Source organism: Taudactylus pleione, unplaced genomic scaffold, assembly GCF_031769625.1.
Source record: "Taudactylus pleione unplaced genomic scaffold, aTauple2 ptg000173l, whole genome shotgun sequence".
NCBI classification, from domain to species: Eukaryota; Metazoa; Chordata; class Amphibia; order Anura; family Myobatrachidae; genus Taudactylus; species Taudactylus pleione.
In genome coordinates, this window is record NW_028284575.1 from 3,022,333 (window position 1) to 3,036,964 (window position 14,632).

General features: G+C 44.0%; 1 protein-coding gene across 1 annotated transcript in view; it reads left to right on the plus strand.

Annotated features, from left to right (window-relative positions):
• Positions 1-14,632, plus strand: part of ANKAR (ankyrin and armadillo repeat containing) — a 101,791-nt gene that overhangs the window by 4,503 nt on the left and 82,656 nt on the right. The window contains 5 exon segments of the mRNA XM_088475491.1: positions 148-924; positions 4,601-4,887; positions 4,889-5,042; positions 7,870-8,033; positions 8,937-9,052. Coding sequence (XP_088331617.1) covers positions 318-924; positions 4,601-4,887; positions 4,889-5,042; positions 7,870-8,033; positions 8,937-9,052 — 1,328 coding nt within the window. The 5' untranslated portion in view covers positions 148-317.

The following is a 14,632-nucleotide window of genomic DNA, read 5'->3' on the forward strand; positions in this document are numbered from 1 at the left end:
TCAAGATAAGAGTGCACCAACCAAGGAGTCTAGCGTTCTCTGGTCTGCATCTTGGACCAGTCCCCATATATACTCTTTGTATTTTCATCTGCATTTTAAAAAGGTTAAACTAGTAAAATAGTAAATGTGTGTGCATTTTTTTTTCAGCTGTGTGTGAAGATGCGAAGGAATAAACACAATTATTAAGCAGATCATTGAATATTTGGCTGTGAAACTGAAAATATTTATTGGATGCTCTGAGATCGAGTTACTGGGCTGTGAAGATGACCATAGCAATCTGTGTTAAATTGCTGCTGTAGCTGAGCTTTTAATTAAGAATGTTAAGATCCATCAAGAAACCGCTAATGAAACCGCTAATTAAACCGCCAGTCCACGATGAGGTCTTCATGGCGGAAATGACGGTGCAGAGAAATGCCAGCGCTTTCTTTGACAAATTTGAACGAAGCGAAGTGCAAGAACTCCTGGCCCATACCATTGCCAGCTGGCTGGTGTCCATGGACGATGCCCACCTACCCCTCCACCTTCCCAGTGGTTTGATCACTCAGCTGAAGAATCTCACCCATCCCAACGTTCTCCTCTTAGCTCCAGCTGAGCCCGATGTCGGTTTGGATTACCGTGAGGTTCATCAAATATTAAGGGAACTGGTTATTGGCATCTATTGCTTTAACCAAGTGCCGTCCATCTGTCTAAATGCCAATTTCGACTGCAGCACATCATGCCAGTTACCCCCTTCCTACTATGACACTAGAGTTGGGCAGATTCTGATCAGAGTGGACTACATGATAAAGGCCCTATGGCATGGTTCCTACATGGCAGAAGAGAAACGGTCCAGATTCTCTGAGCTGTGGAGATCTAGTATGGACATCGATGCAAATGGACGTCCCCAGACAAAGAAAAACATGTTTGTAGACTTTTGCTTGGCTGGTAAGCGTTCCATCAGAGGGTAGCTACCCCGATTCACCAGGTAGCAATCACCGATGTACATTCCATAATAAATGTATATGTGTAATTCAGGTGTATCGATGTGGGGTGGACATGACAGCCTCTCTAGTTAGTTTACAACACACTCTTCATCTGTCGGTTCACAATAATCTGGTAGCTAGTTCACAGTATAGACCAATTTTGAAGGCTAATGTGTGGTATCTTGTGTACAGTACAGAACCCAGTCAGATGGCTAGTATGTGATACAGATCCATATACAAACAAGTCCTTATATCGTTGCGCAAAAAAGCCAAGCGCAACAGGTCCCACGAGACTCTGCGAACGCCGAGCTCTTTTTTGCCAAAAAATCACCTGTCACAATGTGATGCGACTAGGGCACGCCAGCAGACTGTGCCGACTAATTTGATATATGACAGTTATATATCTGTGTGCAACTGAGTCTCGGAATCTGTATACGAAGTGCTAATACTCCAAAGTAGGCCAGAGCCTCACTCTCAATTTTCAGCTGGCCATGAGAAAGTGTGGAGGACACCTTGGTAGGGAGGTCTGGGTGGATGGGCTCTGTTGGTGTGTGTAGTCCCTTACTGTTGGGGATATATTTACTAAAGTGTGGGTTTTTAGAAGTGGAGATGTTGCCCATAGCAACCAATAACAGTCTAGATATTATCTTCTAGAAGGTGCTAGATGAATGTTAAGTAAAATCTGATTGGTTGCTATGGGCAACATCTCCACTTCTAAAACACTGCACTTTAGTAAATATACCCCTTGGTGTGTAGACAGAGAGATGTAGTAGAGGTGAGTGAGAGTGGCTATTAGGGCCAGTGGCCAGATGAGAACAGGCTCTTGGGTGCATCACTGTGGTTAAAAGTGACAAGGAAGAGAACATAGATAAGTTACAATAGAAATAAGCAGTGTAGAGTCAGATATGAGGTATGAATTGCAATGGAAAGGCATCGCAGAGCAAGGCTAGTGTGCACAGCGGACTCCAATCCTGGTGACTAGTGTGCACAGTGGACTCCAATCCTGGTGGCTATTGTGCAAAGTGGATTTCAATCCTGGTGGCTAGTGTGCACAGCGGACTCCAATCCTGGTGGCTAGTGTGCACAGCGGACTCCAATCCTGGTGGCTAGTGTGCACAGCGTATTCCAATGCTGGTGGCTATTGTGCACAGCGGACTCCAATCCTGGTGGCTAGTGTGCACAGCGGACTCCAATCCTGGTGGCTATTGTGCAAAGTGGATTTCAATCCTGGTGGCTAGTGTGCACAGCGGACTCCAATCCTGGTGGCTAGTGTGCACAGCGGACTCCAATCCTGGTGGCTAGTGTGCACAGCGTATTCCAATGCTGGTGGCTAGTGTATTTAGCAGACTCCAGTCCTGGTGGGTGTATTTAGCGGACTCCAATTCTGGTAGCTAGTGTGTTTAGCAGACTCTAATCCTGGTGGCTAGCATGCACAGTGGACTCCAATCCTGGTGGCTAGCATGCAGAGCGGACTCCAATTCTGGTGGCTAGTGTGTTTAGAAGACTCCAGTCCTGGTGGCTAATGTATTTGGCTGACTCCAATCCTGGTGGCTAGTGTGTTTAGCTGACTCCAATCCTGGTGGCTAGTGTGCACAGCGGACTCCAATCCTGGTGGCTATTGTGCACAGCGGACTCCAATCCTGGTGGCTGTTGTGCACAGCGGACTCCAATCCTGGTGGCTATTGTGCACAGCGGACTCCAATCCTGGTGGCTAGTGTGCACAGCGGACTTCAATCCTGGTGGCTAGTGTGCACAGCGGACTCCAATCCTGGTGGCTAGTGTGCACAGCGTATTCCAATCCTGGTGGCTAGTATGCACAGCGTATTCCAATCCTGGTGGCTGGTGTATTTAGCGGACTCCAATTCTGGTGGCTAGTATGTTTAGCAGACTCTAATCCTGGTGGCTAGCATGCACAGTGGACTCCAATCCTGGTGACTAGCATGCACAGCGGACTCCAATTCTGGTGGCTAGTGTGTTTAGCAGACTCCAGTCCTGGTGGCTTATGTATTTGGCTGACTCCAATCCTGGTGGCTAGTGTGTTTAGCTGACTCCAATCCTGGTGGCTAGTGTGCACAGCGGACTCCAATCCTGGTGGCTATTGTGCACAGCGGACTCCAATCCTGGTGGCTATTGTGCACAGTGGACTCCAATCCTAGTGGCTAGTGTGCACAGCGGACTTCAATCCTGGTGGCTAGTATGCACAGCGGACTCCAATCCTGGTGGCTAGTGTGCACAGCGTTTTCCAATCCTGGTGGCTAGTATGCACAGCGTATTCCAATCCTGGTGGCTAGTGTATTTAGCCGACTCCAGTCCTGGTGGGTGTATTTAGCGGACTCTAATTCTGGTGGCTAGTGTGTTTAGCAGACTCTAATCCTGCTGGCTAGCATGCACAGTGGACTCCAATCCTGGTGGCTAGCATGCACAGCGGACTCCAATTCTGGTGGCTAGTGTGTTTAGCAGACTCCAGTCCTGGTGGCTAATGTATTTGGCTGACTCCAATCCTGGTGGCTAGTGTGTTTAGCTGACTCCAATCCTGGTGGCTAGTGTGTTTAGCTGACTCCAATCCTGGTGGCTAGTGTGTTTAGCTGACTCCAATCCTGGTGGCTAGCGTGCACAACTGTCCAAAGAAATGTGGACATCAGCTAACCCTGTGTGTATAAATTGTAGCTAGTTGGGTTTTTTATTGAATGCATTTGTTTTTTATGTCTTGTAGTCCTTTAAACTATGAGATATAGAAACTCAAACAGTAAAATGTAGTGAGAAAACATACAATAAAGATACATTTATCATTTGATGAGCCACAGTAATGTGTATGAGCACCAAAAATGCTCTGTGCTTTGTAAAAGATAGACTGAATGACAAGTGTGCAGAACCAATGGAAAGCATCAGTAGACTGAGCAGGTTATCATTAGGAAATCGCACAGAATTTAGCAGGCATGACCAAGAGGTCAACTACATATAAAAAAAAAAAGTAACTAGCATTTTAAACAACTATGGCCCTCATTCAGAGCCACTCGCTAGCGGCAGTACGCTCATTCCGAGCGATGTTCGCACATCTGCGCATGCGTACGGATCGTTATACGCATGCGCGAACCAGTCAGTGCGGCCGAAATTCATGTGCTCGCAATATAGCGAATGCCTGCTATTTTGAGTGACAGAATGAGGCGTATGTGGGTGGTAACAGGGGAAGGTGCTTGAAAATGGGGAGTGGAGATCCGAACGCAGGCGTGCTTAAAGGTCAAAACGGGCGTTTTATGGGTGTGCATAATTAATACAGCAGCGTCAGTGACCACGTCACTGGGTTATTTTATAGCCAGAACTGCTCGCAAGATTGTGGTAGCAAAAACCAACCACAAGAATAGCGAGCAGTTCATACGCTGGTCGATGTACTCGATTAATCTAATAAATAGCGGACATGACGTATGGTGCGAGCGGCCAGGGGGCGTTTTTAACAAATAAACGAGCGTATGTTTTGCTCGCTCGTTCAGACTTAGAGGTGTGAACAGACTGCAATTTGCGAACGGATCATTTGAATAGCCACCCCTTGTTTTTGAACGAACGACCGCAAATAGCGAACGGCTCTGAATCAGGCCCTATGTTTTGCAGGTGAATTTACTTGTGTCCTTATTTATTGCTAGGTCTAGTTGATATTGCAAGTGAACCAGAGTTTGATGGCCTCTACTCCCAGACATTGGATTTGGATCCCACATACGACCCAAATAAGCAAGAAGAAAAAAATCTGTTCATGCGCTATGCGGATCACATGACCATAAAGATGACGTGCGGAACCCTTCAGGTACAACAGCATGAGAACGTGTTTGTGTATGACGCCTCTTACTTCCTGTCCAATGTGATAAAGCTGACGGAGGAGGATCTAGACCCTGTAACGTACCAACGCCTTCAGCAGAGGCTAGCCATCCATTCACGGGAGGCTTGTGAAAGAGAACATAGAGAAAAAGCCAGAGATCCGCAGAAACATCGCCTATCTCACCCTCATCAGCTTCCTCGTACCTCTGCTTCTGGGGATGAAAAAGAAGCTGAAAGTGCCAGATTTCAGCCGTCTCCTGCAGCCGTTTTCTGGTAAGTCAGATATTGGGAAGGAACTGTATAAATCAGAACAATATGCAAGATGCATCGCGCCTGATTCTGAGTCGCTCGCTGCTGCGACCGCTTTAGCGTCTTTTGCTGTAGACTTGGATAATGATAGTAAAAGCCCTTCCCCTGGTGTACCAGCGCGCTTCTGAATGTGCACAGATTTGGATGCTGTAATACTGCTTGGTGCGTCTTTAGATATGATATGGGGGCATTGTGTGGCATTATTACTGTAGATGATATGGGGGCACTGTGCGGCATTATGTGATATATGGGGCACTGTGTGGTATTATATGATATATGGGGGCACTGTATGGTATTATGTGATATAGCGTTCCCGCTAGGCTGTTTTAGCGGGGCGCGGCACCCTGCCCTCCTTCTGGAAGGCAAAAAGCGCCCTGCCCTCCAGAAGGAGGGCAAAAAGCGCCCTTCCCTAAAAGCCTGCAGGAGCCGTCTTCACCCGCGGGTCGCAGTGTCCCGCGGGTGAAGAAATGTGCGTTGACCCGGTCACCGCCGGAGAATAGACGCCGGGCGCATGCGCCCGGCATCTATTCTCACTGTCTGCAGGACTTGGGGGCTGCCCGGCGTGTCCGTAAGTGCCGGGCACGCCCCCAAGAGTGACGAAAAGGGGACGCGTCTTATAGACACGCTCTCTTTTCAATGACCACGCCCCCTTTTCGGACGCGCGCGCACGAGCATGCCCTCTCTTGCTCCGGCGCCCTGCCTCGCACCGGAGCTAGAGTGAACACTATGATATATGGGGGCACTGCATGGTATTATGTGATATATGGGGGCACTGTGTGGCATTATTACTGTAGATGATTTGGGGGCACTGTGCAGCATTATGTGATATATGGGGCACTGTGTGGTATTATATGATATATGGGGGCACTGTATGGTATTAAGTGATATATGGGTGCACTGTATGGTATTATGGAATATATGGGGGCACTATGTGGCATTATTACTGTAGATGATATGGGGGCACTGTGCGGCATTATGTGATATATGGGGCACTGTGGTATTATGTGATATATGGGGGCACTGTGCGGCATTATGTGATATATGGGACACTTTGTGGTATTATGTGATATATAGGTGGCACTATATGGTATTATGTGATATATGGGGGCTCTGTGTGGCATTATTACTGTAGATGATGTGGGGGCACTGTGCGGCATTATGTGATATATGGGGCACTGTGGTATTATGTGATATATGGGGGCACTGTATGGTATTATATGATATATGGGGGGTCTGTGTGGCATTACTACTGTAGGTGATATGGGGCTTTGTGGCATATGTGATATAAATTGGGCACTGTGTGGCATAGTGGGGGAGATGTATGAAACGCTGAAGCGGCATCAGCACAGATACCGCTCTCCCCCATGTATGATTGGGGGTCTGGGCGGTAATTAACAGGGGCGTTATGTCATTATTGGCAGCGCTGATGAGCAGGATAATGTATGAATGGTCAATTCACATGACCATTCCACCAGCTGCAGCTATTGATATCGACAGCTTGCAGCTGGTGATGCCCTATCCGCACAGCAGGAACAGCGATGTCCCTGATGCGGTGGCTGCCGGCGCCAGAGCTGCACGCACAATGCTTGTGAGATCCCGCGCATGCTCAGTGGAGCTGGCCGGGAATGAGACACAGCGCATGAGCACTAGGCTGAAGCGCTGTGAGCTCTAGTAGGGATCGCCGGAGGGGGGGGGGGGAGTTTTCACTCCCCCGCTCCGGCCGATGAGATGTTAATACATCTCATCGTTAGTGCTTCCTGCTTCGCCTCGGTAAAGAGGCGAGGCAGGAAGCATTATAGCAGCACGATAAGTGTGTCATTATTATGTGGTATATGGGGTCACTGTTTGGTATTTTTATGTGATATATTAAGGCACTGTGTGGCATTATGAGATCTATGAGAGCACTGTGCGGAATTATTATTTGATATATGGGGCACTGTGTGGCATTATTATGTGATATTTGGGGACACTGAGGTATTATGTTATATATGATATAGCTGGGCACTGTGTGGTGTTGTCATGTGATTATATGGGGACACTTTTGTGGCATGTGATATATGGGGGCACTGTTTGGCATTATAATATCTTATATGGGGGCATTGTGTGGCATTAAAATGTGATATTTGGGGGCACTGTGGCATTATTATGTGATATATGGGGCACTGTGTGGCATTGTTATGTGATATATGGGGTCACTGGCAGTATTATGTGATATATAAGGGCATTGTGTGGCACTACTATGTGATATATTAGGGCACTGTGTGGCATTAGTATGTGATATATTAGGGCATTGTGGGGCATTAGTATGTGATATATGGGGCACTGTGTGGCATTGTTATGTGATATATGAGGCACTGTGTGGCATTGTTATGTGATATATTAGGGCATTGTGTGGCATTAGTATGTGATATATGGGGCACTGTGTGGCATTGTTATGTGATATATGGGAGCACTATGTGGCATTATTTTGTGATATATAGTGGCACTGTGTGATATATGGGGCACTGTGTGGCATCATTATGTGATATATAGGGACACTGTGTGGCATGTGATATTGGGGGCATTATGGCATCATTATGTGATATATGGGGCACTGTTACCAACGAGATCTACACACAGATTTATTTATATCCTACAACAAAAATAAGGTGCTTTCAGAATCATTACTTTTAACTTTACTATTTTACACCTGTCTCTGCTGGCCGCCTGCCGCGCTTTGCGCTAGGGAACGGACGGGTGCCGGAGGTGAATGGTTTAGACAGAGACATGTTTGTGTGTCTGTCCTTTGCAGATGATAAAGTGAAGACGGAGCGAGATTTGCCCCCACTGATGCTCGGACAAGATTTTAAGTGTCAGCACTTTCAGTATTCGCCTAATGAGTATTTTCATCTGCATGGAGGGATAGAGTTTGACCTGGGAACGCCGCCTCTGGGAAAAGCCTCAGAAGAAATTAAGGTTTGCGAGACGTCAGTCACAATGTATTATTATTCGGAAGGCACTATGCAGTTGTTGTGGATGTATAGTGCTTTCCCGTCTCTTAGTATGGAATGACTAGTGCCACTTTATGTATAAATCGTGTTGTGAATTAATAAAAATAAATGTTATTTAATATACCGGATCCCCAGCTTACTGCGGTATGAGGGGATGACACGTCCAATCTAGTAATACATCATCACTCTCAGGCCGAGCCTCCTGACGATGATTTTATTTGACAGATTTTATCAAAAACAGCTCAGAAATTCTTTATTTTTATTTTGAAATTAATTAAGTGTAGAACATATTTAAAAACATTTATTTCAATATTTAACTTTAAAAAAAAAAAAAACATGCCAAGGTGGTGTCTTGCCCTATGTCCATACGCCCCCATTGTAAAATGACTGGTCTTAAGATCCCCCAGCGGCAACAGATCCCTAGTGGCAATACCCCCCCTCACCCCTCTAGGGGTGATCGATCACCACTGGCTCATCCCCCACCACCCATAGGTGTCCATAGGCTCCCACTGTTTTACTACCTCCTATCCTTGTGAATAATAACCCACGTGTGCAGAATGGATGAACAGGGGTGCCAGGACGAGGGGAATGGGTACAAAGCGGGTGCAGATCCCTAGAGAGGGTACAGCAGAAGGGTGATGTTCCAGCCATGCCCTCCCTGTGCACACAATGACAGGGCGTGATTACATGGCAGGCTTTGATGTGTCGGTGGCCCTCTACACGTTTGCTTCAATACTGTTTATTAGAGTTGTTTTGTACACAAATATTATGCATTTCATCATGTTCACAGCTTTTCTCTGACTCTATATGATGCTGTATTTCTGTCCACACTATTTAATATGGAAAATAACCCAGCTTTACTCTGCAGGCCGCTTACGGAGACATATGCAACACCGCAATAAATCACATTAATAGCCTCCTTGATCTTGATACAACTTACAGAGAACATTATCCTATCCCTGTGATGAAATTCAATGGAAAAAGGTTAGTGCTGGACCCTCCCCAGCGTCACTGGTGCAGGCTCCGCCCAGCTTCACTGGTACAGGCTCCTCCCAGCTTTACTGGTACATGCTCCCCCCAGCTTCACTGGTACAGGCTCCTCCCAGCTTCACTGGTACAGGCTCCGCCCAGCTTCTCTGGTACATGCTCCCCCCAGCTTCACTGGTACAGGCTCCCCCCAGCTTCACTGGTACAGGCTCCTCCCAGCTTCACTGGTACAGGCTCCTCCCAGCTTCACTGGTACAGGCTCCCCCCAGCTTCACTGGTACAGGCTCCTCCCAGCTTCACTGGTACAGGCTCCTCCCAGCTTCACTGGTACAGGCTCCCCCCAGCTTCACTGGTACAGGCTCCTCCCAGCTTCACTGGTACAGGCTCCTCCCAGCTACACTGGTACAGGCTCCTCCCAGCTACACTGGTACAGGCTCCTCCCAGCTACACTGGTACAGGCTCCTCCCAGCTACACTGGTACAGGCTCCTCCCAGCTTTACTGGTGCCAGATCCCCCCAGCGTCACTGGTGCAGGCTCCCCCAGTTTCACTAGTACAGGCTCCTCCCAGCTTCACTGGTGCAGGCTCCTCCCAGCTTCTCTAGTACAAGCTCCCCCCAGCTTCACTAGTGCGGCCTCACTCACCCCAGTGTCACTAGTGCGGCCACCCACACCCCAGTGTCACTAGTGCGGCCCCCCCCGACCCCAGTGTCACTAGTGCGGCCCCCCACACCCCAGTGTCACTAAAGTCAAGGTCAATTAGTTTGAAATACATTATCATCTGTTCTGTTACATTGTATATAACAATACAAGTCCGTGTTCATGAAACTGTCTTTCATTTCATGCTAGGTAGGAAGATTAGTCACCTCCTTTCTTATTATGCCAGTTGCGTCACATGTGTGCAGATAAGTCTGTAGGCTGCAGCATAACATTAGTGTTTTATTTATGTATACAATATATTGTGGTCACTTGTTTTATAAAATAATTCCAGTTGCAATTCAGTGTATTTTTTTCTTCTTTTACTTCTGTTTCTTTTTTTTATTACTTAATATCATTGCGTTCTCTATAGTTACCGTGTCATTGTGTTCTCTATAGTTACCGTGTCATTGTGTTCTCTATAGTTACCCTGTCATTGTGTTCTCTATAGTTACCCTGTCATTGTGTTCTCTATAGTTACCCTGTCATTGTGTTCTCTATAGTTACCGTGTCATTGTGTTCTCTATAGTTACCGTGTCATTGTGTTCTCTATAGTTACCGTGTCATTGTGTTCTCTATAGTTACCCTGTCATTGCGTTCTCTATAGTTACCGTGTCATTGTGTTCTCTATAGTTACCCTGTCATTGTGTTCTCTATAGTTACCCTGTCATTGTGTTCTCTATAGTTACCGTGTCACTGTGTTCTCTATAGTTACCCTGTCATTGTGTTCTCTATAGTTACCCTGTCATTGTGTTCTCTATAGTTACCCTGTCATTGTGTTCTCTATAGTTACCATGTCATTGTGTTCTCTATAGTTACCCTGTCATTGTGTTCTCTATAGTTACCCTGTCATTGTGTTCTCTATAGTTACCATGTCATTGTGTTCTCTATAGTTACCCTGTCATTGTGTTCTCTATAGTTACCGTGTCATTGTGTTCTCTATAGTTACCTGTCATTGTGTTCTCTATAGTTACCCTATCATTGTGTTCTCTATAGTTACCCTGTCATTGTGTTCTCTATAGTTACCGTGTCATTGTGTTCTCTATAGTTACCTGTCATTGTGTTCTCTATAGTTACCCTATCATTGTGTTCTCTATAGTTACCCTGTCATTGTGTTCTCTATAGTTACCCTGTCATTGTGTACTCTATAGTTACCCTGTCATTGTGTTCTCTATAGTTACCCTGTCATTGTGTTCTCTATAGTTACCGTGTCATTGTGTTCTCTATAGTTACCCTGTCATTGTGTTCTCTATAGTTACCCTGTCATTGTGTTCTCTATAGTTACCCTGTCATTGTGTTCTCTATAGTTACCCTGTCATTGTGTTCTCTATAGTTACCGTGTCATTGTGTTCTCTATAGTTACCCTGTCATTGTGTTCTCTATAGTTACCGTGTCATTGTGTTCTCTATAGTTACCCTGTCATTGTGTTCTCTATAGTTACCGTGTCATTGTGTTCTCTATAGTTACCCTGTCATTGTGTTCTCTATAGTTACCCTATCATTGTGTTCTCTATAGTTACCCTGTCATTGTGTTCTCTATAGTTACCCTATCATTGTGTTCTCTATAGTTACCTGTCATTGTGTTCTCTATAGTTACCGTGTCATTGTGTTCTCTATAGTTACCCTGTCATTGTGTTCTCTATAGTTACCTGTCATTGTGTTCTCTATAGTTACCCTGTCATTGTGTTCTCTATAGTTACCTGTCATTGTGTTCTCTATAGTTACCCTGTCATTGTGTTCTCTATAGTTACCCTGTCATTGTGTTCTCTATAGTTACCCTGTCATTGTGTTCTCTATAGTTACCGTGTCATTGTGTTCTCTATAGTTACCCTATCATTGTGTTCTCTATAGTTACCGTGTCATTGTGTTCTCTATAGTTACCGTGTCATTGTGTTCTCTATAGTTACCCTGTCATTGTGTTCTCTATAGTTACCTGTCATTGTGTTCTCTATAGTTACCCTATCATTGTGTTCTCTATAGTTACTGTCATTGTGTTCTCTATAGTTACCGTGTCATTGTGTTCTCTATAGTTACCCTGTCATTGTGTTCTCTATAGTTACCCTGTCATTGTGTTCTCTATAGTTACCCTGTCATTGTGTTCTCTATAGTTACCGTGTCATTGTGTTCTCTATAGTTACCCTATCATTGTGTTCTCTATAGTTACCCTATCATTGTGTTCTCTATAGTTACCGTGTCATTGTGTTCTCTATAGTTACCCTATCATTGTGTTCTCTATAGTTACCCTGTCATTGTGTTCTCTATAGTTACCCTATCATTGTGTTCTCTATAGTTACCCTGTCATTGTGTTCTCTATAGTTACCGTGTCATTGTGTTCTCTATAGTTACCTGTCATTGTGTTCTCTATAGTTACCTGTCATTGTGTTCTCTATAGTTACCCTGTCATTGTGTTCTCTATAGTTACCGTGTCATTGTGTTCTCTATAGTTACCCTGTCATTGTGTTCTCTATAGTTACCCTATCATTGTGTTCTCTATAGTTACCGTGTCATTGTGTTCTCTATAGTTACCCTATCATTGTGTTCTCTATAGTTACCGTGTCATTGTGTTCTCTATAGTTACCCTATCATTGTGTTCTCTATAGTTACCCTGTCATTGTGTTCTCTATAGTTACCGTGTCATTGTGTTCTCTATAGTTACCTGTCATTGTGTTCTCTATAGTTACCCTGTCATTGTGTTCTCTATAGTTACCCTGTCATTGTGTTCTCTATAGTTACCCTGTCATTGTGTTCTCTATAGTTACCTGTCATTGTGTTCTCTATAGTTACCCTATCATTGTGTTCTCTATAGTTACCCAGTCATTGTGTTCTCTATAGTTACCCTGTCATTGTGTTCTCTATAGTTACCCTATCATTGTGTTCTCTATAGTTACCCTATCATTGTGTTCTCTATAGTTAACCTGTCATTGTGTTCTCTATAGTTACCCTATCATTGTGTTCTCTATAGTTACCCAGTCATTGTGTTCTCTATAGTTACCCTGTCATTGTGTTCTCTATAGTTACCCTATCATTGTGTTCTCTATAGTTACCCTATCATTGTGTTCTCTATAGTTACCGTGTCATTGTGTTCTCTATAGTTACCCTGTCATTGTGTTCTCTATAGTTACCGTGTCATTGTGTTCTCTATAGTTACCCTGTCATTGTGTTCTCTATAGTTACCCTATCATTGTGTTCTCTATAGTTACCCTATCATTGTGTTCTCTATAGTTACCCTGTCATTGTGTTCTCTATAGTTACCCTGTCATTGTGTTCTCTATAGTTACCGTGTCATTGTGTTCTCTATAGTTACCCTGTCATTGTGTTCTCTATAGTTACCCTGTCATTGTGTTCTCTATAGTTACCCTGTCATTGTGTTCTCTATAGTTACCCAGTGTTTTATTTATGTATACAATATATTGTGGTCACTTGTATTATAAAATACTTCCAGTTGCAATTCAGTGTATTTTTTTCTTCTTTTACTTCTGTTTCTTTTTTTTATTACTTAATATCATTGTGTTCTCTATAGTTACCCTGTCATTGTGTTCTCTATAGTTACCCTATCATTGTGTTCTCTATAGTTACCGTGTCATTGTGTTCTCTATAGTTACCCTGTCATTGTGTTCTCTATAGTTACCCTATCATTGTGTTCTCTATAGTTACCGTGTCATTGTGTTCTCTATAGTTACCCTATCATTGTGTTCTCTATAGTTACCGTGTCATTGTGTTCTCTATAGTTACCCTATCATTGTGTTCTCTATAGTTACCCTGTCATTGTGTTCTCTATAGTTACCCTATCATTGTGTTCTCTATAGTTACCGTGTCATTGTGTTCTCTATAGTTACCCTATCATTGTGTTCTCTATAGTTACCGTGTCATTGTGTTCTCTATAGTTACCCTATCATTGTGTTCTCTATAGTTACCCTGTCATTGTGTTCTCTATAGTTACCCTGTCATTGTGTTCTCTATAGTTACCCTGTCATTGTGTTCTCTATAGTTACCCTGTCATTGTGTTCTCTATAGTTACCTGTCATTGTGTTCTCTATAGTTACCCTGTCATTGTGTTCTCTATAGTTACTGTCATTGTGTTCTCTATAGTTACCGTGTCATTGTGTTCTCTATAGTTACCCTGTCATTGTGTTCTCTATAGTTACCCTATCATTGTGTTCTCTATAGTTACCGTGTCATTGTGTTCTCTATAGTTACCCTATCATTGTGTTCTCTATAGTTACCGTGTCATTGTGTTCTCTATAGTTACCCTATCATTGTGTTCTCTATAGTTACCCTATCATTGTGTTCTCTATAGTTACCGTGTCATTGTGTTCTCTATAGTTACCCTATCATTGTGTTCTCTATAGTTACCGTGTCATTGTGTTCTCTATAGTTACCCTATCATTGTGTTCTCTATAGTTACCCTGTCATTGTGTTCTCTATAGTTACCCTATCATTGTGTTCTCTATAGTTACCGTGTCATTGTGTTCTCTATAGTTACCCTATCATTGTGTTCTCTATAGTTACCGTGTCATTGTGTTCTCTATAGTTACCCTATCATTGTGTTCTCTATAGTTACCCTGTCATTGTGTTCTCTATAGTTACCCTGTCATTGTGTTCTCTATAGTTACCCTGTCATTGTGTTCTCTATAGTTACCTGTCATTGTGTTCTCTATAGTTACCCTGTCATTGTGTTCTCTATAGTTACTGTCATTGTGTTCTCTATAGTTAACCCGTGTCATTGTGTTCTCTATAGTTACCCTGTCATTGTGTTCTCTATAGTTACCCTGTCATTGTGTTCTCTATAGTTACCCTGTCATTGTGTTCTCTATAGTTACCGTGTCATTGTGTTCTCTATAGTTACCTGTCATTGAGTTCTCTATAGTTACCCTGTCATTGTGTT